The sequence below is a fragment of the Natator depressus genome, chromosome 5 (assembly GCF_965152275.1).
Source record: "Natator depressus isolate rNatDep1 chromosome 5, rNatDep2.hap1, whole genome shotgun sequence".
Lineage (NCBI taxonomy): Eukaryota > Metazoa > Chordata > Testudines > Cheloniidae > Natator > Natator depressus.
Window position 1 is genome coordinate 131,360,854 of NC_134238.1, and position 25,532 is coordinate 131,386,385.

The 25,532-nt window shown below is 42.2% G+C and overlaps 1 protein-coding gene across 6 annotated transcripts in view; it reads left to right on the forward strand.

The window, feature by feature from the left end:
• ZNF462 (zinc finger protein 462) overlaps positions 1 to 21,699 on the forward strand; it is a 102,356-nt gene extending 80,657 nt beyond the window's left edge. For 5 of the 6 annotated variants that reach the window (XM_074953674.1, XM_074953675.1, XM_074953677.1 and 2 more), the window contains 6 exons: positions 3,211 to 3,478; positions 5,203 to 5,339; positions 10,473 to 10,696; positions 13,235 to 13,367; positions 19,129 to 19,243; positions 21,449 to 21,699. In XM_074953674.1, coding sequence (XP_074809775.1) covers positions 3,211 to 3,478; positions 5,203 to 5,339; positions 10,473 to 10,696; positions 13,235 to 13,367; positions 19,129 to 19,243; positions 21,449 to 21,650 — 1,079 coding nt within the window. In that variant the 3' untranslated portion in view covers positions 21,651 to 21,699. Of the gene's footprint in view, positions 1 to 3,210; positions 3,479 to 5,202; positions 5,340 to 10,472; positions 10,697 to 13,234; positions 13,368 to 19,128; positions 19,244 to 21,448 lie in introns of those variants that run through there. The other variant, XM_074953678.1, reaches the window with a different exon arrangement.
• The last annotated feature ends 3,833 nt before the right edge of the window (positions 21,700 to 25,532 follow it).

Consider the following 25,532-nt stretch of genomic DNA (forward strand, 5'->3'; position numbering starts at 1 on the left):
TGGTCCATGGACCCCTGGGGGTGTCCAGACTGTCTAAGGGATCCGCAAAAGTTTGTCATTACCATAGAACAGTGGTTTCAACCTGTGGTCCATGGACCCCAGACTATGTCTAAGATTTCCAAAGGGATCCACACCTCCATTTGAAATTTTTTAGGGGTCCACAAATGAAAAGGTTGAAAACCACTGGTCTAGACCTCATTGAAGTCAATGGAAAGACTCTGTTCCATTCAGCGGCTTTTTGGACTGGGCTCTAAGTGTTCTTGGTAGAATCATGTCTGTAAACATTCCACCTTTGATCTAGAATATTACATAGTCTTGCAAACTGTTTCTTAGAAATCAACAGAAGCCACGTATACTCACGTTAATCCTAGTTGTTTTCCTTCAGGAAGCGCTAAATCTTGCACTGCTCAAGGAATCCGAGAGAAATAAAACATATTGGCAAAAGAAGAGGGGTGAAATAGCCATGCAGAGCTGTAGGCATAAATGTTAACATTGTTTAAACGTGAGCGTATAATCACAAACTACAGTGGTGTGTGGATAATTTATTTTCTATAAATATTGAAGTGCCGATCAAGTGTAGAATATTTTCATCAAAAGAGCTATAAACCAAAAATAGAAAACAAATGCACACCAATCCCAGTTGAATGAAGAAAATTCAAATATAAATGCACATTATGTTCCTTTTGGGTATTTCCCATGATAAGAATGTTGATGTTTGTTTCACCTTTTACCTCCTGTGGGTTTATAAAAGTGCCTCTTTATTTCTGCAGGTTTCACAGGGCAGCTTCCGCATACATATGTAAATACCAGAGTTTAAGGCTTCTTCTTTTTTTCTTTTTCTTTTTTTTCAATGAGGCAGCTGGAGTAATGTGCAGCAGACTCTAGGGAGAAGGAAAATGTGTGAAATAAAGTATAATGGATCTTCCAAAAACCCCACTTTGGGCTAAAAGATCAGCCACCTTTTTACCAACGGCTAATATTCAGAACATTGATGGGTGAAAATGTGGGCCAGCTTCTCAGCTGTTATAACTACGCCTAGCTCCATTGGAGTGGATGAAGAGGAACCCATTTATTTCTGCTTAAGATCTGGCCCAGAATGCTGAAGATGTGATGGAAATTGTCAGTCTCCTTGTTGCTAAGTAATGGATCAACAAGGTTTTGTTCAGTGATTTACAGGAGGCCTGAATGGCGCGCGCACACAACTGCCTGCTGTGACGTCAAAATTATTAGGATGCCAGGCCCTTGTATGGGAGGCTGTGTCTAACTGGGACGTTAGAACGGTTGGGTCACATAACCCAGACGTTAGTTGCTTCCCCTCTTTGAAAGTTAGACAGTATACAATGAACTCTTATGACTTACTGGCCAAAAGCAATGCAAAGGAGCACTTTGCCTCCTCTCTCTCTAAGGAAGTAATGGCTTTTAGAGAAGTCTGCTTCAGCTCTTAGCTTGCTAGACCTGTGCTAATGTGGAGGGTATACGGGTCTGTTTCGAACAAAAGGAAAACAAACCTTGAGATTTTAAAGGCGGGGGGGGGGAGGGACGGACGGACGGACGGACTGGGGGGGGGGGACTCTGTAAACCACTAATGAAATGGTAAACAAACTTGCTACAGAAAGAATGAATGCACAGCTGCTAAATGCTGCATTCTGGTCAGGTCTGGGTTCATGAGATTTGGATAGAAGATTGTAGGAGAGAACTTAATGCATTTTACCAGGATCCTTTATGTCTATTCCTTTGTCCTCACTCTACACCTGGTGATAAACCAAGGGAGGCGTGAGACATTATTTAACTCTTCTCCCTGTTTTGTTTTTTGTCTTGTTTTGTTTATCATTTCTAAAGCACGTATATTCCCCTTTTTGGCAGGGAGAAAGAAAGAAAGCGTTGTACTCTTTTGAAGACAGGTGGGGAGAAGTCCCCACAGTGAGTGCTATGTAGTGCTGCTTGCCTTTTGTTTGTCTTTACTAATTGGTTAGAATGGATGGTATTAAGTTCCATCGAGTATGGATGTTGGAGAATTCCTACATATCCTGCCTCAGGGAATTATACTTTGGAAAATTAAGTCTCCATCAAAGCAGGAGGTGGCTTGTACAGTTTGTAGTCCCTCTTCTTTCTTTCTTTTTCTTTTTCTTTTTCTTTTTTCTTTGAAAAGCTTAAGAAAAGAGCCCTTTGTTTTCTTTTCAGGAAAGTTACACTGAAATTCATCTGTGCTGTATTCATCTGCCTTCATTCGTGCCATTCATGGGCAGCTGTCGGTTATATAGGACAAAGCTGATGAATTCCTAACCTCCACATTCAAAACAGTGTATTGGGAAAGGTTCAAGCCCTCTTTATGTTGGGAGGAAGGAATACTGGTTTTCAGTTTGTGTTCTGAGATTTTTCCCTCCTCTTCTCCTTCCTCTCCTCCCCCAATCAGTTGCATTTCTCTGTCATGATATTTTAATGGCATTTCAAAAATATCTTTCAAAGAAACCTGATTGGAAATCTCTTTTTAGTGGGATTTAGGATTAAATACCCTTTTTAATATTGTCTCACTTTTAAACATCAGTCACAGGAGAATATATCTGATTTTTATATGTTAAAATTAAAATCATTTCAAATGTTAGGATGTGAATAGTTAGATATTATAGTGAATTCTCCATTCTGGAACATTTTGTTTTAACTAGCTTTGCTAAGGGGTTTCTCCAATAATTCCATGAATTTCAGGGGAAATAACTGTAAATGCTTTAAAAAAAAAAAAAAGGAAAAAAAAGGTTACTCGTAAACATCAGGGGCTAGATCCTCAGCTGGTGTAAATTAGCATAAATCAATGGGAATGCACCAATTCACCCCATCTGAAAATCTGTTTTGGATTACGCATCATGTAGAAGAATGCTCACAGTATATTAACCTGCCTCTATTTCACAGTTTACAGATGTCTTGAAACTAGGCTCCTTTTTATACTGGCTCCCTTTTGAAGCCTCTCACTTGATAGATTAAAAATGATCATTTCAGTCAACAGCCTTTAACTGTGAAATATAAACTAGGGTTGAAATTATAGAGATGAACAAGTACCATTCTTCCCTCCACACCGCTTCTGAAAGAAGCGTCCGAGATTTCCATGCTTTAGGGCTTGATCCAACTCCAATCCCAGTAAACGGGACTTGGACCAGGTCCTTAAAACTTCAGATTCTCTGACCAGCTGCTATAACTTCCCCTTCACTTTCTCCCCAGATTCTTCATACTCCGAACCTCCTGACGTTCAGCAGCAGCTGAACCACTACCAGTCAGCAGCTCTGGCCAGGAACAACAACAACACTAGCCCCCTCCCGCTCTCTGGGGCGGCTGCAGGAGCTGAACAGAAAACTGAAGCCACCCTAAACTGTGAATTTTGTGAATTCTCCTCGGGTTACATTCAGAGCATTCGGCGTCACTACCGTGACAAACATGGAGGGAAGAAGCTCTTCAAGTGCAAAGATTGTTCCTTTTATACAGGCTTTAAGTACGTATTGTACAAAACAGATAAACTGAAATCACTTCTAACACTTTAAAAGACAAGCACACTAGTTCCTGAAATGGCTGCCTGGAGCTGAAGAGAAACATAAGAATGGATGATTAGGGAGAAATACAGAAGAACTGCCCTTCCAGATCACGACAGGATTAATGTAACCCAGTTTCCTGTCTGACAGCATTCACTACTAACTGCTGCAGAGGGAAGGTGCAAGAAATCCCTGCAATAGGTTGTTACAGAATAGTGTGTCCACAGAGAATGATTCTTCCTGATCATCTGTGGTTAGAAGTTGGTTTATGCCTTGAAGCATGAGGGTTTACGTCCCTTCCGAAAACTCCTGGGTGTGTTGTTGGAGGGCGTTAGAAGGTAGCATGAGAAGTAAGGAAGGCAGATGTTCTAGTGAAGTAGCAGAGTTCCAACACGGCCTGTCTAAAGGAATCTTTACCATGTAACTTTATAATTTCCTCCCTTTTTCTCCATCTAGTTCAGATGGCAGAAGTGAAACGCATACCCAAAAGTGTGTGACAGTATATTTGACTATTTCATCAAATCAGTTAAACACCCGAAAATAAAAACTCAGTTATTTCCATGTATTTCCAGTTCCAGGGTTTTAGACTGTTTTTCATCACTTATTATTATTATTTATTTTATTATTTATTACTCCTTTCTCCAACCAATAACACTGGACATAACAAAACTCTCTTAAATCAACATATAATTAAATATGTTGACACTTGTGACATGGAGGTTTGCGTTCCTTAATGCAGTGTTTCTCAAGCATTTGGGGATTAGGTCTTTCTTCTCAGGAATGTAGAAAAGTCCTGTCCTCTATTCATTATGGAGAGTGAAACACAGAAGAACACCCACTGAAGTCAATGAAAAGACTCCTATTGACTTCAGTGGCCACTGGATCAAGCCCAAAGCCAGCAGAGTTTATCATTTCCTTGCTGTCAAGCCAACAGGGACTGTAAATTCCTTAGTGAAGGGTTAAGCAGCTTGCTGCATTTATAGACTCCACCACTCCTTAATCCAAAATTATTGAACCACCCAAGTTTACAAACGCCTCCTCCACAGCTGGCCTTGTAGCCAGACAGGTGCCTAGTTAACTTCCTAGGTATGAGTGTGCAGTGTATCTGTCTTCTGCATGTGCAGCTAGTAGTATAACTTGCTGCAAATGTTTAGTGCTAACTAAAGTCTGTGTATCTACCAGATCTGGAGCATAGCGTTTCAGCTGTTTTTGAGTTCGGCCCACAAAAGAAAGGTGGCGAGAATGTTTCTGCTGTCAGAAAGACATTTATCTTCAGCCTTGTGACTCCAGAACAGTTGAAGGAATTTTGCTCCAACTTTCCAAACATGTTTCGCCTTTGGCAGAGACCAAGCATGGAAGTTTTCAGCCCAAAGACCTCTTTTGAGCCTGTGGAATGGAAATTCTTTTGCTGCATTACCTATAGCGGCATGACCAGTGCAACCACTGTAATAGAATATTTTGTCAGAGTACATGATGGCTATGTAAGAGTAAATCCTGCAAATACATATGCACATGTGTTACTCGTCTGAGGAGTCCAACTGAAGTATCATGTGGCTTTATACAGACAGGAGTAAGTGGCATCTGTAGCACTTTAAATAACACTTCAGTGACAGAGCTGTGGCACTTGAAGTGTGTAGGCATATGAAATACTGATTTTTTATCTCTTCTGCTTCTCCTTACTTTATAGATCTGCTTTTACTATGCATGTGGAAGCTGGGCATTCAGCAGTTCCTGAGGAAGGACCCAAAGACCTTCGCTGTCCTCTTTGCCTGTACCACACCAAATACAAACGTAACATGATTGACCATATAGTCCTGCACAGAGGTAAAGACATCCCTTATAGTATTTGTGTCTGACAAAGAAAACCTTGAACAATGCCTGTTTATTTCAGGCCCATGAAATGAAGTTTTCATCTGAATGTGAGCATTAAAGTGTTGAGTAGCCCGGAAGTCCTTGCACATATTTTTAGTAATGCATTTTGTTTCTTTTCTGTGAAGTACAAAGAATTAGACCAAAGTGGATAGAGGCAGATTTGAAATTGCTGTTTAGAATTTCTGCCAGAAATGTTTACAGTCATTTGACACCTGTTTAGAGCATGTTATGCTTCTCCTATCACTCTGTGGGGCAGGATAGCACCCTTCTGACTGAGAAACATCTTTACCGTATATATGTATTTCTAATGAGCCCATTATCTAATAATCTCTGTTCCGTATACATTGTTAAAGGATGGCTCTATTCCATCTGCACCGTCCCCTACCCTGGACACCTCAGAGGACTTAACATATATTTCTTCACCACATCTGCATCAACTATTCTTAGGAGCAAAAATGGCTAAAACTTTTTAAAACAATTAAGAGCTGACTTAGAGATTATCCTACTCTATTAACCACAGGCTTGAAAGTTCAGAAGAGACAGCTGTTTGGACACTCTGGGCTGGGATTCCTGCCGAGAGTTATCGCACTTGATGCTTACAGATGGTCTGTTGGCTGCCTAAATCCAAACCCATGTGTTGTGCTGGCACCCTGCCTACTTGTAGGTTAAGCAGAATCTCGCAGTATGATATTGATGCTGACCAAACGTGTGTTTCAAATGCCATCTTTTCCTGGAGGAGGTTCTTCTTGTGTGGCAGCACTGTCACACAATATACTTCACTATATTCTGGGCTGCTTCAGGTTTAGAAAGGCTCCAAACAATGAAGTAGATAGCATTGATAGGTACTTCCGGCTGTTGGAAAGACTATGTTGAAGGGGCATCTGGGGAGATCATACAGACCTTCCCAGGACTCAAAAGGCATGTCATAGAGCCAGCTCAGTGAGTGTAAAAGCTTGGCAGGCAATGGCACTCAGTGCTGAGATCATCCTCCAGAGGTATTCTAGCACTAGACAGCTCAAGTCTGTTGATCTGCAGGATCCGTCTTCAATGGCTTTTGAGAAGAAGGTGGGTTAGGGTGTATTTGGGCTAATAGAAGCATCACTGAGGAATGTGTTTATCAGCACTTCTGGGGTACTGATTGGGTCAGAAGAGTTCACTAGGTATAGTTTGTGCGAGGAGTTGTTATCATTACTTGTGTTACCACACATAGGAGCCCTAGTGATGATGTTCTCTGTCCTGTGTTTGTATCTGGACCGTGCGATTAGGCACAACTTTTAAAGTGGGAATAAACAAATGTAGATAAGACAATGGGTTGCAGCGCGCTAGACCTGGTTGGAAAACTTCCACTAATGCAAGATTTTTGAGGAAAATTGCGAATGTTCAATAACCTTTCGTAGCACTTTACGTGTTCAAAGCACTGTGGAGACATTAATGAGTCGATCCTCACAACACCCCAAGGAAGCAGGCAGATAACTCTTTTGTGAAACTGTGGGTCAGTTCCTTGGCACACTGCAGCGACTTTGCAATGCTCCAGCCATGCAGAGCAGCCTTGAACCCCTGTCTTGGTGAGTCTTCAAGTAGAGCAGAGCTGCCCACGTGGCAGCTGTGAAGCATCCCTCTGCCCAACTGCCAGAACAGTCCCCTAAGAGTTATTGGTGTCTGTAAATAATAGAGACCAGACCATTTGCTAGATGGGACCATGTGTGCGCGTTTGCACATTTGCGCTCCTTGCTGAGCTGCGCTTCTGTTTCCATTTTCCAACAAGCTCTATAAGATAGAGCATTTTTCATCTCCATTCTAATCTGGCCCTGTGAAAAAAGACGTATGTTTGTCTTTTAATTTTATCCAATTTATCCAGTGCTCCTATCTTAGATCTCTAGACATACAAAATAAAAACCTGAAAACACAGACCAAATAAATGAACTTGATAGTCAACACTACTAAGAGACCCCTCCAAAAAAGGGCAAAAAGTATCCAAACTTTCCAAGTTCTTTTCCTCTCTCCCTGCCCCCCATCGTCCTTAGGCAAAGCTTCATTGTAAATAGCCTTTGTGAACGTTGTTGCAGTGAATCCTACAGAAATTCCCTTTTATACCATTCAGGCATTGTAAAGAGGCCTTAGTGTAAATGAGACTTGGGCCTGGGAAGAGTCAGATGATGTCCGCTTTCAAGGGCCTACGAAGAGCCATTCTTCCATACACATAGCACCCAAATGCTAAAGGACCACCAGGTCAATGCCTGAATCATCCATCCAAGTCCTCCTTCCTGATGAACATATGACAGATCAAAAACCTCACCATGGTGTTTGACACTAATTATGGCAGCCTCAGTAGAGCGGTCGAGGGGTTAATGTGCGAGGGCACTGAAATATCTTTGGATCTTGAAAGCTAAGCCTTTCTGGGCAGGAGTGAGGCATGGGGTAGCTGCCCTGGTGCAGTCTGTTCTGAAGCCATTCCAGAGACAGACAGAGGGCTTGGTGTCAGGCTGTCTGTCCAAGCACTAATTTTGCAGGGGGTTGAGGGTGAGTAATGGATGCTGTGCATAAAAACAGTGGAGCTATGCTAATTTACACCAGCTGAGGATCTGGTCCAGTATGTTGCTTGGTGCCCCTTCTCCCTCCCCAGTGGATAACTAGTTACAGGTGTACAACCTTGTACTGGCTAGTTCTCAGTGTGATGTTCGTTTCTTTGCCATATGGCACTGAAGGATGAAAATGCACTGTAAATATTGTTTCTGTTGAGATGATGTCCAGAGGCCCCAACTGGAATGAAAGGTCCCTGATTTCACAGGATGTAGCTGACACTTGACAGCACATCATCTTCTCTTTAGCCCAGTGAATGGCTCAACTTCTATCACCACCCATTAACTGTGGTGAAAGCCATTATGAGCTAGAGCATCGAATGGTTTGTTAGAGAAGTTTAAGCAAGGAGTATGTTTCCCATTAAAAGTTATGGGCGCAGGATGTTGTTAGTCTGCCCCTGAGAGCCTTCTGCCATGTGTCACCTACTCAGCTCAATCAGTTACACATCGTCAGTGTGGTTTAACTTCCCTTTTATAGGCACAGAGGAGCAGTGATTCTGTGCCCTTTCCTAGTCTGAAGGGGGAAGGAATTTATAGGACCAGAGCCTGCATTGCAGGCACACAGTGGTGAGGAGACTTCTGAGTCACTCTTGGGTTTCATGGCAGTCCGATTTGGAGAGTCCTTGGAAGTTCTGTAACTGGAACCGGAGAACTCCAGATCTGTGCCCAGCTCAGCTATTAGCCTTTAATTTAGCCCAGACGATGCAGTTACATTTTACTGGCCATTCTCTGATGTGCTTTCCTATCCAGCATATGACGAAAGGCTCTGATATTTTTCCAGTGCTGAAAGCAGCTTTAAAGCCGGTGCCTTGATTCCACAAGTTCAAATGCACAGAACTCGGAGGGAGCCTTCGAAAATAGCTTTCCTATGCCCCCAAATGGTCACAACTTTAAATCCTGTTATCTTGTAGCCTCCCCACCTCACCGGTTTTTTCTTCCCCTGAAGGGCCTTGCATTTTTACAGGTGGAACAACTGTCACTGGTGCAGGAGCAAATCTTACTTGTTCTGAGCCGTTAGCAAGAATAGCTTTGGGGAAAATTCCACTTTTTGGAGTGGTCTGAGGAGAAGGAAATATTTCAAAATCAAGTTGTTTTTTTGTTTGTTTTTGTTTAATAAACAGATGCTTGAAGGAGCTGAGGGGTTTGGAATATTTAAATATTTGAAAAATAGATTAATGGGCAGAGAGGGTACGTGAAATGGGCAGAGAGGCATGATAAATGCATTTATTATATGCATATCACTCCTGTATGTGTGTGTGTGGTGGTTGGGGGGGGGGGGTTGTCTAGGAATTCTATATGTACAATAAATTACTAGAAACCAGGATTACTTTAATTTCTCCAAATGGGAGGCAAGAGACCCCATGTTTCCACTTTACCAAAGAAACTGATACATTGATCTGGATCCACCTCTTCTGTGGCAGAGCTCCGTTGAAATTTATGGAGCTACACCAGTTTACATTAGCTGAGAATTGGGCCTACTTCTTTAAAATAAGTTGTTAGTGATGTTCACTATGTTACAAACATTGAACTGCCTCTTAACCTGCAGTGCTTAAGGAATAACAGTCTTAAATTCCTGTGCCCTAGTTCAAAAGGGCAGTTAAGTAATGATGACCTTTTGGTGACCCTATATTGAATGGGGGATTTCCCTTGTGTGCACACAATACTCAGTGGCCGATAGTGGATGAAGGAACCAAATTGTAGGATTCTAGCTCAGTGGAAACATGGAAAACTTCTTATCGGTTACGTTGTTACATGAGTGTGTGTGTCTGTGTGTGTTATATACAGTATATACACCTGTCTGTGTGTGAGTAATATTAAAATTCAGTAGAATAATTTTTCACTATATATTTAAACTAAAACCTGAAATGTATATTAACACATTGGGCAGGTTGGCATGAAAAACTGAATTGGTAGAATTAAGCACCTGGGTGAGAAATGAAATGGATGTTAATCTCTAGTCTTACAGTCACAATATTTAAAAGCTAATCTGTACAACATCTAGTGCAGTGGAGTCCTGGTCTGTGACTAGGCTACCACCGTAATATTTAAAGGCTCTTCCCTTGGTATGCTCAGCTCAGCCATCATCAGAAAGACCCACCATCCCGTCAACTGTTTCCTACCCACCAACTCCCAGACTCTGCGGCCCTGACTCCTGGCCACACCCCTTTCCTCTCTTCCTTCCCTTTCTCCCACCTAATTAGTGATAGTTTTCAGGGTGACCTCTGCATTCACTGCCTTGAAGAGAATTGACCCTACCTTTTGTGGAGGGAATGTAGTTGCATTTCTTTGTGTCAGTCCAGTTTAGCTCCCCTCCCCTCCCTCCCTCCCTCCCCCCCCCCCATCTTATCCCACCCTCAAGAAAACGTTGCAAATTACTTGCTGGTAAATGGATTGTATACAAACATAGCAAATCTTGTTTCTCGGGGGGAAAGAGGGGGAAGGCTGTGGATACAGTGCTGACGTTTTTAAAATGAAAATGCTCTTCTCATCACATTTATCCCAACAGAAGAGCGAGTTGTTCCCATCGAAGTCTGCCGATCCAAACTGTCAAAATACTTGCAGGGAGTAGTTTTCCGCTGTGATAAGTGTACCTTCACCTGCTCCAGTGATGAGAGCTTACAGCAGCACATAGAGAAGCACAATGAACTGAGACCTTACAAATGCCAACTCTGCTACTACGAGACCAAACACACGGAGGAGCTGGACGCTCATCTTCGGGATGAGCATAAAGTAAGTGCTTAGCAGGATTTTCTCTGGGACTATGTACACATTGCAAGTGGTAAGTTGACTTGACTTTTAGCAAAGGTAAGTGATTCAAGATTTGGAACTGACCCCCAGGATGGAATAATTTTTTTGTGAAATTCCTATTTTCCAAAATCTTGTTTGTTTGTAGGGCTTTTTCCTGAATTTTGGGTACCCCTCCTGAGCCATTCAGATACCTGAATGTTTATGTAGAGAATGTACCTTATTTTAATAGTTATGAAGCAACGATTAAGGCAGTGTGATCCAGTCCCATAAAAGGTGGGAGATTTCAAAGTTGAGATTGCTCTGGAAATAAATAACGTCAACAACATGGCGTGCAATGCATATTTTAATAACTGTGTGATACATTTTAGTTTACACTTAAGGAAAAGATACATAAAAAATACATCACGTGTACATCATGCTAAGTTAAGGGTGCTTTAGCAATATTAATTTTTATATGGGTGTGACCCAAACCCATTGAAGTCGTTAAGTATATGTCCAGTAATATCGGTTGGCTTCGGATCAGGCCCTTTAATTCTAACTCAAGATGTTCTTGTGAGGGATGATCCTCTCCAGGATTGAGGCTTTGCATTGCTTCAGCTCAGAATTTTAGGAATACATATTTTTTGTCAGACTTTGTAGGGAAATAACCACTTAACTCTTGTTAACAGGAGCTAAGCAGTTAAATCCCCATGCTGGAAATTTACTCCCACTACTTTTGCTAAACAAACCAAAAATGTTGTTGACAAAATGAGCGCCAAAAGTGTCAGCAGAATCTGTTTTGCCCTAAAAGTTATTCCACTGCATTTTAAAAACTAGCTCTGTGAACTGCAATGCGTTTATTTTCCTTATGTCAGCTTGTTAATAATTGGCATGCTTCTCTCCCCTTCTCTTTACTGCAGCTTTAGAATCTTTCTACTCCTCCACAATATACAATTTTTAGCTCTCACATTTCCCCCACTGATCACAGCCTGGGTGCTGGACCAGGATTCACTATGCCCCAGGCCTTTGATTGGGTGCTTCATTATGGGAAGATTTTACCCCGTCCTGGCTCTTGCCAGAGGTGTATTCTCCTTGTCTCTAGTCATAGCCGAAATAACCCCAGTAGTTACTTTGTTCATGCTGTCTCACACTCTTTAAAAACTAGTTATTTCAGACTATTTTGTGCGCAGTACTTGTATCTAGCAGTGCTCCTTAGGTGTAGGTGCTACTGTCATGCTGTTGTGTTTATTGTCATTTCCCTGTGGGAAAACACGTCACTTTGTAAAAGTTTCTCAGATGTAAAGTGACTTGCGCTTTAAATTCATTGCAATTCCCCTCCCAGAAAACAGCCGTGCCAAGCTGTTACTTTATCCAAGGTGCTGCAGGAAATGTTGTACTGGATTCACCCCGCTCTCTAAGTCAGTACTGGATCAGAGCCTTGGCATAATGCTGGTGCTATAGGAGGTGCTGTCGTTTCAGATCAGTCTGAATCCAAAGTCGTGACCACTACTGGTCATTAAAAATCCCAGGGCGCTGTTCACATAAAAGGTATTAACCCCAGTGTCCTGGTCACGTTTCATCTTGGGTAATTGTATTCTACGCCTCTGTCGTAAATCTTTGTCCACAGTTTCAGTTGGATACACGAGTTCTTCACTTCCCATCCTAAACCTGTTAGGTACTATTGCTGTGAGCTGTTAAATAGCTGGCGCATTTCACCTGAGGGTTAGCGGAATTTGACTGCTGGGTGAAGTGTTCCCTTTATAGTTTGTAAATCAGTTTGTGAAGCACTTAGCAACCCTTTGTAATGAAAATTAATCTGTTACTAATGAGTCACTCGGACAGCAGACATGTATAGTTCAAGGACCCATCTCCCATGCATTAAACTGAATGAATCATTCATAAAGGATTCTGTTGCATTAGCGTGGTGCTATATTAATATTATATCACATAAGATTAGTAATCCCCTGCAATGATGAAGACTATAGAATGATTGGGGATTAATAGTGGTGCTTGTATTATTTTTATTATTTATTAAGTTTAAAACCTGCACATAAGGGAAAAACAAGGAAGATCCCTCAGCTAAGATGGTTGCAAGGTGAAGCATGGAGAAATGCTGTATAAAAAAACTTAATGACAGGTTTCAGAGTAACAGCCGTGTTAGTCTGTATTCGCAAAAAGAAAAGGAGTACTTGTGGCACCTTAGAGACTAACCAATTTATTTGAGCATGAGCTTTCTTGAGCTACAGCTCACTTCATCGGATGCATCGGAAGTGAGCTGTAGCTCACGAAAGCTCATGCTCAGATAAATTGGTTAGTCTCTAAGGTGCCACAAGTACTCCTTTTCTTTTTGCAAAAAAACTTAAGCGAAACAATTAGAGGAGTGTCTAATTGTGTTTCAAGGGAATGGGTATTAACTTGACAGAGTGTTGGTAAAATGGCCTCTGGCAAATTTTACTCATCAGCCATTACTCTGCAAATAGAGGTTTGATTTTTTTTAAATAGACATGAATATTAATTAATGTTTATATTGTTTCTTTTAAGGTGAGTCGTAATTTTGAGCTGGTTGGACGGGTTAACTTGGATCAGCTGGAACAAATGAAAGGGAAAACCGAGAGCTCCAGCAGTGATGAGGAAGAAAAGGAAGAGGAGATGAGCCCCAAGACTGAAGAGAGAGGTCAGTATTGCTTCCTTTTCTCCCAGTCTGGGCATAGGAATGTCTCTGAAAGCCCCATAGAACAAGATGAGCCATTGACTTAACAAGAGATTTTTCAGGAACCATAGACACATGTCAGCAAAGGCCTAATAGACAGCGTGCATATAGAGAAAAAGCAGATCACATCTAGGCAACTGAGATCTTTTGTACATGTCAGCAAATTGTTCTGTAGCATTTGTATGTCGGTAACCCATATGCAACCTTCCTGTTCCATGTTAATGCTTTGTGATATCGAAGTTAGTGGAGACATTTATTTTTGGACCATCATCGTTCTCTTGTCTTGCTCTTCGTTAGCTTTTTGTCCTCCCTCTCCTCTATGCGTGACTCCCCTTTTTAGGTTCAGACTGGCTGGCAGCTGTGAAGCAAGAATAACAAAGTGCTCCATCTTGGAAGCACATTACCTATTAAGACCCCAGTTCAGCAACATACTTAAGGATGCGCCTAACTTTTCGGATGTGAGTACTCCCATTGGTTGCAGTCAGACAATTCACTTGCTTCAAGCTGAGAACTTGCTGAAGTGAGTGGCTGAATCAGGGCCTGAATCATCTGTCAATTTCAAGTTACAAGAGCTAGGCAACCTAAAACTGACATTTTTCACATTTTCTTCCAGTGACATTGACAAAACCTTTCCCAAAAGAGGTGCCAAGGCTGAACACCCTCAGCCTCTTCTCTCTCTGCCCCAGCTCTGGGCTGGAGTGGCTGAGTACCCCAGCTCTCTGCTGCTCTAGGTCACAGAGCTGGAGGAGAAGTCAAATGTCCCGGCTCTCTGCCTCTCAGGCAGGCAAGTTAGACGGCTCTCATCAGTTCCACAAATGAAATTTGCAAGAGCCTTCTTGGCAGGCAGGCAGAAAATTCCATATCAGTTCTCCCAAGATGGAATTGTTCTCAACCCTTCCTCTGAAAATTCTCACTGTTTTGATGTTTCATCCTGGTTCGGGACAATTATTTTTTTCAAAAATGTGAAATTTTTCTTGGAAAGAGATTTTCCATTTTCTGGCCAGCTCTTCTGTGCAGTCCTACTCTATTTTACTCAGTAGCACACTCTGTTCATAAAGCGCTCATCAGAAGGAGAATGGCATTCTTCTTTTCTGCAGCTGCTGATCCTGGTAATTTAACCAACATTAGTTGGGAGGGAATATGAAAGAGAAATCTTCTATTCATAATACTGGGCTTTTTCCTTTAATATTTCTAAGTCGATTTAGTGTAATTTGCTAGACCAATGTAATTTTTATGTAATTTGCTAGACCAATAGCCCCAAGAACTGAAGTACTCTGTGCAGTCTCAGAACCCACCCTATATTGCGTACTTCTATCAACCAGACATAATATGGCAGCCACCGCTAACCAGGGTTCATTTTGAACTAGTGACTCTCAAAGATGAATCCCATTACCAGTTCCCTATGCCATCCAGTTCCCACATTCTATCATGCTGCTGACTGGCAGGTTACCAATTTCTCTCTACATCCAACTAAAGGAATGCTGTAAATTTTTTTTGTGAACTTAAAAAGAATTCAAAATTGCATTCAAAAACGATTTCAGAAGGGAAAATACCCATCTCCTTGAAGTTTTTTAAACTTATTGCTGTTGTCTCACAGGCAACGTATAGAACAGAATGTGGGTTTAGGTTATGTCTTTCCTTCCAATGAAATCTCAGCATGTTAGCTATTTGAGTATCATGGCACAGTCCATAGTTAGGACATTGCTTTTTAACAGCTTTTGTGCTCAGTGATAACTCACCCAGAGCTTTTTTTTAATGAGGGCAGAGCCGTCCCTAGGGGATGGCGAATCAGGGTGACCGCTCTGGGCCCCATGCTTTGGGGGGGCCCCGTGGGCTGGTGCAATTAGCTGGCCCCGCATGGGCGGTGGGTGAACCGCTGGCCGGGGGAGGCTACCCCCAGCCCTGCCCCTTCCACCCGAGGGAGAGCGCGCCGGGAGGGAGAGCCACCGCTGAAGCCTCCCCAGCCCCGGGAAGGCAGGCAGCATAGCCCAGCCCCCTGGAGCCCAGCGGCGATACTGAAGCGAGGCCCTCGGGGGGGCAGAGTGTGAGCAGGGCCAGGCTGGCTGTTTGGGGAGGCACCGCCTCCCCAGCCTCCCCTACCTGCCCCCGGCGCGGTCGGTCCCAGAAGTGATGTCACTTCAGGCCTGGACCCCGCACTCTCCTAGGGATGGCCCTGAATGAGCGGGAGGAGTGTTGGTTAAGAAACTACATAGCTCTTATCAAATCTTTTTTCCATGAGATCTTTGATGGTGGCACGAGAGAAATTAAAAGATCAGCAGAAGGGATGTCTTTTTCACAAATACTCAAAAATATGGCATCTGTAAAGGTGCAGCATCCTAGGTAAAAGTGTAAGTTAGTGTCAATGTAATTAGTCATGTCAGATCAACAGTGGGTTTCGAGCCTAGGAGCTGCAGTGCTGAAAGCATCAGCCTGTACTGACTGCTTTAGCGAGAGGACCAGATCCCCTGACTTGCAGCTGCAGCAGACCTATTACCTTCTTATGTAGACCAACACAGTAAACATTTTATTTTAACTTGTGTTCAGGATACATACATCTCTGGATGCTTTTTATTATGCAAATACAAGATTAGAACTATCCGGATTGGGGTTTTAATCATCAGGGACAGTAGAAATATCTACATTTCCCAAAGACAATGGTTATAATGTGGAGAGTATTTCACCATTTTATGTATATATATTTTCACTTGCAGCTGGGTCTCTCCATCTGTGAGTGGTTAAAATAATCCATGTTTGATCAAACAATGGGTCGAAAAATCATACTTTTTTGAGGATTTTATTTACCTACCATTCTCTGCTGATTACTCTTTAGCAAATGATCTCTCTTCTCTCCCTTTTAGCTAGTATCAGCTGCAATAGTATCCATGTAATATCTGACATGGTACATATATCCGCTGTTAGAGACACTGTGGGTAAAATTTTCAAAAGTGCCTTTGTCCCATTTTCAAAATAACATTAGGCACTTTAAAAGTCCAAGTTCCATTGACTTTCAATGAGACTTAGTCTTCTATGTCATTAGGACATGAAAATTTCACTCTGCATCTTGTGCCAGGGACTGGACTTTACATAACAGGCCTCTTTCAACTGTAAGTACCATGGATGAAATTCTGCTCCCTGTTATGTTCAAAACACGCACAGAGAAAAGTTAGAAAAAAAACATAAGTGCTCTTGCTGGAAGTTTGTAGTATAACACTATTTTTATTTCTTAGAATTAAGAACAGTTACACACAAGAACCCAAAAACAGAGAGAGAGAAAGCAGGCTGCTCCCTAAAACAAAGAAGCACAAGTCTCCCCATCTTACTGTAGCCTGGCTGTCTGTAGACTGACTGCTGTTAGGCCCAAATCTCATGCTTCCCTATAAAGCCCCCTATCCTGCAAACCGGACCAGGAAAATCCCCTAAAAGTTGATGTGACTGTAATTTTAACCCAGTTTTAATACACCACAGCTCCACTCAGGTCAATGACTTCAGTACAGTTGGGATTTCTCACCATGGGCTAGGTCATGACTTGGCCTATAAGTCAGCACAGGGAAGTAAGAATCCCTGTCACATCCTTATGTGGGCTACTGGAACCACAGAATCCATGAATGCAGGAGTAAGCAAAGCTGTGCAACCACATATTGCTCCCTGGAGAAGATGGGTGAAGGGTGGCAGGGAATGGATGGAGCCTGGGTACAACATGTCAGCACAGATAAGTTGTTGTGTGCGGGGCTGGGGGAAAGGAATAACTTGGTGTAGGACAGCAGAAAATTAACAACAAAAGGGAGGGGAGGGATGATGTTCCTTTCCTGGGATGCTTCTGAGACAGAGCAGCTACGTGCCACCTCTTGCTAGAAGCAGTGTCCTAGACACACAGTCTCTCCCTGTGAACTTCTATCCTTTGATCTTAGAACTCAGATTGTGAAATGATTCATACATTAGCAAACAAGCAATGTATGCCCACAAAATAACACACAGTCAAAGGCAGTCAGGTGTCTTGAGCGTGTACAAAATATCCTTTTCCCCTTGGAACCATGTCATATACCCAGCTTGATAGATCTGAGATGACCTTACTGCTTTCAGCTTGATTTGTAATTCAGGGAGCCATCCACATTTACAAACCTTAAAACCAAACTGACCGGGAAGTCATGGGGAGTGGGAGAGGAGAACATGGTCTGTTCAGAAAGGGTGGAGGAGTTCCTAGGCTAACACTCATTAATATTAATGGGAATTACAAGTCTAAATCCCCCTCATGCATTTGAACAAAATAGGGTCTGTTGTCTGCACCTCCTCTGCACAGACCCAGAATAAATTTCCCATTGGCTGTTGTACTGTAGGTGTATTCTTGAACATAAGAGCAGCTCTTGCCCCCAAAACTTCTTACTCTCTGTAGGTGATAGACTAGTCCTGGTGCAGAGATAAGGTGTTCTAGTGGTACTTATACGTTTGTACGACACACATAAGTGTGTATGACTAAGCTTAGGGGCCAGAGCTTCAACTGGTGTAAACTGGCCTGGTGCCATTGACTCCATGCTGATTCACATCAGCTGAGTATCTGGCCCCGTGGATCTTAGCCATATAATGAAGGGCTGCATCCTGTGAAATCTGAAGCCAGTTCTCCTTCAAGGGAAAAGGATAAAAGCTGTGGAAAGGAACATTCCCCCGACAATTTAAACAACTGATGAAGGTTACAAACTCGTAGCAACACACATCTGTACAAAACATGCATACAGAGAGTGGGAGTGAGTGTGTGGGTAAGTTTGAGTCATAGCTTGAACTTGAATGGACTACATTTGAAAGTGAAGAAACCAGGCAAGCAGAGATCAAAACGGAATGAAGCAAAATCCCTTTTCTTTCATTATGTAGTTGGGGAGGAGTCAGAAAGGCATTCTGTTGATTTCTTGCTCAAGATAATCCCTGCTAAGGAATTAATGCTCTGAACAGATGGTGCTGTCTCATTTCCAGTGAAAAGAATCAACTGAGATAGTCTGTGCAATTATTTTTAATGGCTTGTGTGGCGATCTTCTTAATTTGTGAGTGAAGGTTTCATCTTTTGTTAAAGCTGGCTCCATTCACGAAGGGCTTGGTTTTTAGAAGTGCTGAGTGTCCACAGCCTCCCCTGACTTCAGTTGAAGTTGTAGGTGCTTGGCGCTTCTGCAGATCAGGGCAGTGACATTTTGTGTAAAAGATCAGGATGGGAGGAAACACTGATCCAGTTAAATATCACTGGAGAATGGTATCAGTACTGCTTTACATATGAGATATTATAGACATGGGCATGAGGGACTCATATTTGGGGATCAGATGCCTACTATAATGAGACTGCGTCGCCCAAAATTAGCTTTGTGACCGAAAAATGTATTTAGACTTGTATTTATTTTCTTTCTTACAAGCTGTTTCCACATTAAGCTTCCCTCATAAAATTGATTTTGAACTCTGAGGGAGGTATGCATGTTCTCTGGCCACTGAAATGTGGAGAAAGGGGATGTGCCTGTGGGTGGTAAACTTCATCACATTGGTTTGCAGAGACGTTTTGAAGATGGGGAGCAGGAATCTTGAACTGCAAAGTGTGTTAAGAGTTTGAGCCAGCTTTTTCAAAAGGATTCCTCTCTACACACACACCCTTTCAGAAGGATAGCAGAGGAGACCGCACTAGCTTATCGTAATTGCCCCTTCTGGCCATAACATTGATGAATCTGTGAATGACATTTCTTTTACTCTTTCTCAGATTCCATGATGTTCTCTGACAGTGGCGCTCCTGAGAAGCGTTTTCCATGTGAGTTTTGTGGGAGGTCATTTACAGAGGGCTCTGAGTGGGAACGGCACGTACTGAGACATGGCATGTAAGTTTGTTTACAGACTACTTTTCATCACAGCTGAAGGCAACTGTAGATTTTTGTTCCTCCCCACCCCAAGCCTAGTAAAGGCAAACACAGGGAGGTGAACAAATAATTCGAGGAAGTCACCATAGGAGTCATTGTGTGAAATTCTCTGGTCTGTGTTATAAAGGAGGTCAAACTAGACAATCATAATGGTCCCTTCTGGGCTTAACATTTATGAATCTAGTGAACCCAGAATTCCAAGGTGGCTATGGTACTCAAAATGGATCAGAACCAAAACCTCAGTCTAACTCTCTCTATTCCCCCATTATTGGGGGGGCTGGATGCAGACCCCAGATGTTAGTGTGTTCCCTTGCAACTTCAGGCCTGGATCAGATCCCAGGCTGGACGGAACCTCTTTTCGAGATGTGGCCCAAGATGGGAGAAGTCTCACAAGTACAGCTCATCTTCAGAAACTTCCGCCATTTTGGTCCAGAATCTTGTGTGAACAGCTCCAGGAATACAGTGCTATCTAATCCAAACTTGAATCATGGGACCAGGTTGGCCTTAAACCGGACCTCAGAATCCAATGCTAAAAGTCATCCTGATCCGAACACCACTTCATTGACCTAATGAAGCTGGAGACTACTGTTGCCATTTTCGAGCTCATAAGCCAGCATTGAAGATGCCTACAAATCATTGTGCACTTTCCGCATGGGCTCCACTCTTTTGGTTTCCCTTTCTAGTCTTTGTCTTAGAACACTGATATTAAACTTATGGTAAATTATGTGCACTAAAGTTTTGAAATCTTCAGGCAGAGGACATCTCTCTAAAAGTCCTACTCTGAGGTTAATAGCAAATGATTTTATATTGTGCACTCATTAATAGCAGTCCACACTATTGCACGTGGATGGTGCAGTCAGCTGTGGTGTTTGGTACAGTCACTTGCCTTTGAGAATATTTTTGTCTGAAATCTCTTAAATGCTCCTTACGTACTCCAAAATGGAGGGTTCTTGCAAAATTACTGTCACTTGGAAGACACGTTAATGTTGTTTTTGTATCTTGCTAGGCTGACGACCTTTTGGGTAGGGTTACCGTATTTCAGGGTCCCAAAAAGAGGTCACTGCTGGAGGGGGAGGGAGCTGAAGAGGGGAGGACAGCTGGGAGTGCTGGAGGGGGTATTTGGCGGGTACTGAGGGTGTGGTGTACCGGGAGGGGGATCTGGGGGTGCTGGAGGGGGTACCTGGAGTGTGTGTACTAGTGCTCGCAGGGGTACTCACCGGAGGCGAGGGACAGTGTTGCTCCCTGTCATATTGACAGGGTGGCTGGCACAAGCCCAGGATGCAGCGACACCCATCAGTCAGCGCCTCCTTGCGGGGCCCCCCGCTCCCCCTCGCCCCAGGGCTGGGGGCCTGGGGTGGGCGGGATCCATCAGCTGTGGCTGCAGGGAAATGGACCAGTTGGGGCTATTTCTGAGCTGCAATGACTGCTCTGCAAAAATCCCGGACATTGCCTGTTGTTTGAAAAATCTGCCCAGACAGAAGGCGGAGGGTCAAAAAAGAGGTAGTGTCTGGGAAAACCCAGACGTATGATAACCCTGCTTTTGGGGATAACAGACACTTCAGTGTTCTTATCCTTTGTCTTGTGTATTTAGATAGTCAGAGTCTCTGCCCTAAAGTGCTTACACTGTGTTTGACAGCACCTCACGCAGCGGGGCTTTATCATCGTAATGACGAGTGTACCGAGTTTAAAGACTGCAGCTCATTAGGCACTTCAGTGGTTGAAAAGCCATTAGCCTTTTTAGACTGTTCACTCTTCAGGGAAGGACTGTCTTCACGCTCACATACCTAGCACACTTTGGGACCAATTCTAATACAAATGATGAGTACAAGGGAAAAGAGGAAGGGGGTTGACCTTTCAGTGACCTCTAATGAAAAGGTCAAACATCAAATTTGGGATTATTCCTGCCCCTTATGTTCAACAGCCCATAATGAATAAGTACCAAATATCAAACTCTGAATGCGCAGAAATTAGTGTTTCATTGTGTTACTTGTCCTGTTGCAAGCATATGTATCATATTAGATGCTGGATGTTTGACTGGTTGTATTCTCTGTGAATGTCATTAGAGGAGAAGCGAGCTGTTTTTCCCTGCTGCAATAAGTAAAGGAGGGCTTTGTTTTCTGTGGGTCTGATCGAAAAGTTTTCCACTTTCTGTTGCTCAAATTTCAGGGCCCTGAATGAAAGTAAGCGAGGGACCAGGGAGGATGAACAGCTGAAGGAGAACGCAGAGGAGAATGTTAAGGTACCATCAGCAGAAGCAAAGGAAAGCAGTGAGGAAATGGTGGATTTTTCCCACAAGAATGAAACTGCAGTCCTTGGTGTGGCTGCCGATAAATCTCTCCAAGAGAACACAGAGGCCAAAAACGAATAAGCATTTGGTGTGATTTTAATTAACCTACTTGAACAGTGATGAAAGGGGTGGGGGGGTGGGCTGAAGGAAGAAACAAAGCTGCTTTTAGGACTGAATGATCTATTTTCAAAGCACTGGTACCTGTGTGAGTGTGTGTATATTAAAGTTATTTAAATGATGGAATAAGTGGCTCCATTACATCACTGCATCTTTTCTTCTGGATTTTGACAATGGGAAGTTACATTCATCTTGGACTAACGAAGCAACTTCCCGGGTTCCTACATTACACAATGTGCTTTGCAATGGAGACTTGGATTGTTTGAGAATGGACGCGTCGTGAGCGTGGAAGAAGGGGGGACAACTTTTTGACGCACAAATTTCAGTGCGTTTTTCTAGTTTTAATACAGTACACTTTTCCAGACTGAATGCAACTGCTTTAGAAAAGAAAAGAAAGGATTAAAAAAAAAACTGCTTTGCATAAAACAGTCACCTGTTTCTTAGTACCTCAAAATTAACCAAGGGAAATCTCTGCATTTGTCAGTACTACCTGTTGTCGTTGTGGTTAAATGTAGAGACTGCTGGCTGAGATGGTGAATGGAGGAAGAAAAAAAGAAGTTTTAAAGAAAGGAAAACAAATTGTGCTTAAAATCCCAGTGTGGGTTTTATTTCTTAAAATACTGTGATTTTTTAATTATTTTAGTAAAAAAAAAATACAAAAAAAAAAGAGAGAGAGACTTTAATTCCTAGATAACTGTTTGTGAATTGTCATCCTTTATTCCAGGTAAGCTGTTTGTTAGTATTCAACTATAATTTTAGGGTTTGATAGATTCATGTGACTGATTGTGCGGTTTTGTTTGCCACATGTTTGTTTTCTATCTGCCTGAGGTGTTACAAATACAGCACAATTAAGTTTCTCATGTAAAATTATTTCTTTTTCAGTGGGGGGGAAGGGGGAAAGGAGACTTGTTCTTGCGAACAAATTTTTTTTTAAACATATGGAAATAACAAAGAAGTTTAACTTTTTTTAAAAATTTAAACTAAAGAACCAAACTTACGGCACAGCTATGCAGCTTGCGGACCAGCCACTTAGGTCCTCATAACCATTCTGTTGCTTGTCAAATTAACATTGATCAGTCTCACGCCAGTAACTTTTCGTTAAGATTGGCTGCCTTTTTGTATGTGGTGTGTGGTTTTTTCTTTTTGTTTTTGTGCGGTGGGGAGGTGGGAGGGGGTCTCTGATAACACGTGTTTTTGCAAGGGAAGGTGAAATAGTTACATACTACATGGAGCTTGAATCTAACTCGAGTCAAGACAGGAGTTGCTATTTTTCCCTCCTCCTTAGCATGAGGGGAGCAGCATAGAATAAATAGGAATCTACACCCACGGGGAAGGATCCTGCACTCTTTAATTCCCCCCACCCCCTTTGGTGAAATGCCCACTGACGTCTGTGGGAGTTTAGCCTGAGTAAGGAGTGCAGAATCCAGGTCCATGGTATGTTCTGACCGTGAACAAAAAAGAGTTTCTTTCCAAAAAGTAGAAAATACTTGACTGAAACCTAGTTTTAGAAATGCATGTGTCTCTTTGTTTTTTTGTTTTTGGGGGGATGTATTGGGAGGGAGGGGAAAAGACAGGAAGCTAGTGAGAAGACGGCATCCCACAGAGCTTCACGTAAAATTGATGGCAAAAATGTTGCATTTGTGGAATAAGTGCTACTTGAAAAGCATGGTGTTTTTGCTTTTAAGGATTCATCTTCTGAGGGGTTTCTTTGGAGGTGGGAGGGAGCATCATGTGGAAAACACAGCAGAGGGACAAGTATAAATACACATTTTGTGTCTGTATTTGTTTTTTTTAATTGGCCTCATTTCAAATGTATTTAAACAGTTCCATACCTGGATTGGGTGTTTGTAATGGTTACCAAAAACGAAAAAGAAAAAAAAATGAAATAAATGATTGTGACATGCTTTTATCACTACTTTATTTTTCAAATAACATGTAAATATTGTAATCCATTGGATTTTGTTTTGCTAACCTGTTAATAAAAATATGGGACCATTATCCTTTTAACAAGCCTAGAATGTCATATATTTCTTTTTTTTCTCTCCCCCCCCCGACTCCCCTCCAATGTATACCTGATATATTGTGGACACCACATTTTAGATGCATTATTATGAATTCTGTTAACTGTAATGATGACATAGAATTGAAAATAACATTTTTTTCATTGTTTAATTTATACAGAGGACTTTTTCAGAGTTTGACAGAAGGAAATAAAATAGCAAAATGCTAACCCATCGCCTCCAGCACTCAGTATTTCCTGATTTTAAATTACTGCTTACTGATGGGGGAGGAGGAGGGAGATCCTAAATTGTTGCACTGATGGGTTTGGTTTTTTGTTTGGGTTTTTGTTTGGTTTTTTTGTTTTTTTGTTTTTTTGGTTGGTTTTTTTTAAGGCAATGAAAATGAATAAAGACTTTTAAAAAGTGTGTGTGTGTGTGTATAGTTCTATCTTAAGTACTTTTAATGGCCCCCATTACTGTAGCATTTGTCCCTTTCAACATCTGAGGATCTCTCAGATGCTTAATTGATTTTGCACTTTGCCTTGGGCAAATATGATTTCAGCAAACTGTGGCTGGCTTTTTTACTCTTGTGTTTCTGCTGAGAATCTAGAAAGGACTTTGAGTTCATGACTGAAGACTGATCTGGAATCTTTTCCTTGGCAACCACAGATATTTAAATGCATTGGAGATTTGTGGCAAGTGTTCATTTTTTGGGTATCGGTGTGTCAGCTCCTCCTATAATGATAGAAGTTCCTTTGATTCACTGGGAGCAGAATTGGGCTGATTGCCTGGGGTGCTAAATAGCACCAAAACCCTGATAATCACATCACCTTATATGTACCCTTCTCTTTAGGCATTTATACCACCCAGATCAAAATAATGTGGGGGCTGAAATACATATTCCCTTGAACTATAGAAAACAAAACAATATGTCTAAGGGTTTCTGTCACTGTCTAGATGCTTTTTGGAAACCTCTCATCTTTTTATTTGTATATTTTACTGATTTACAACATTCTGTAAACTTTTTATCTATTCCATCCCAGAGTGAACCTGAATTTGTAAAAGTAATTGTCTAATACTAACAGCAGTTACATTGCTAATGTAGTATGCGACTGGGACAAATTCTAGTCTTGTATTACAGTGGTATAAAGCTCCCGGTCCGTTACAATAGTGTAACTCCATTGACTTCATACTGCTGGAAATGAGAGAAAAATCTGACCCCTTGAGCTTCTGCTCTGAGTTCCGTATTTGCACTGGGCAGCAGAGCATGCCTCAAAGTTCAACTGGTTCAAGTGCCTACACTGAATTAAAGCGCAGTTTAGGAAACTCTAAGTACAGAGAGAACGTTCAAGGTCCATCTTTCTTAACTTGGGGGCAATTCACTGGTTTTCTGGAGAGCAGTCAGTCCTCTGAGAACTCATATGTTTTGGGCTGGTCTTCTGTTCACTCATGCTGTGCTCTCGAGGACTGGTTCCCTTTTTGCCTTCTCAGGAGGTCTGTGTAAGCATTTGGGCCTTTATGTCAACTTATTGCCAGTTGACTGCTTTGATTTGGTTCTTTTTGTCCTAACAATTACAATCCGTGAACTCCGTCTTGCACCATTGTAAGTCCTAGTGAGTTACATGTACACCAGTGTGAAGGGAGATGGTCATCTGGCCCAATACATTTAAGCTCCATCACTCACTGTCATTCTTCATGGAACTTTACCTAAGGAAGCCAGAGCCACAGGTGCGCATCATTCAACCTGGGCATGGAAAATTGAAGGTCTGGATCCCACAACCGGTAGGAATACTACGCGGTCATTTGGGTAAATTTAAATACAAACTGAACTCTGTTGGCCCAGCCA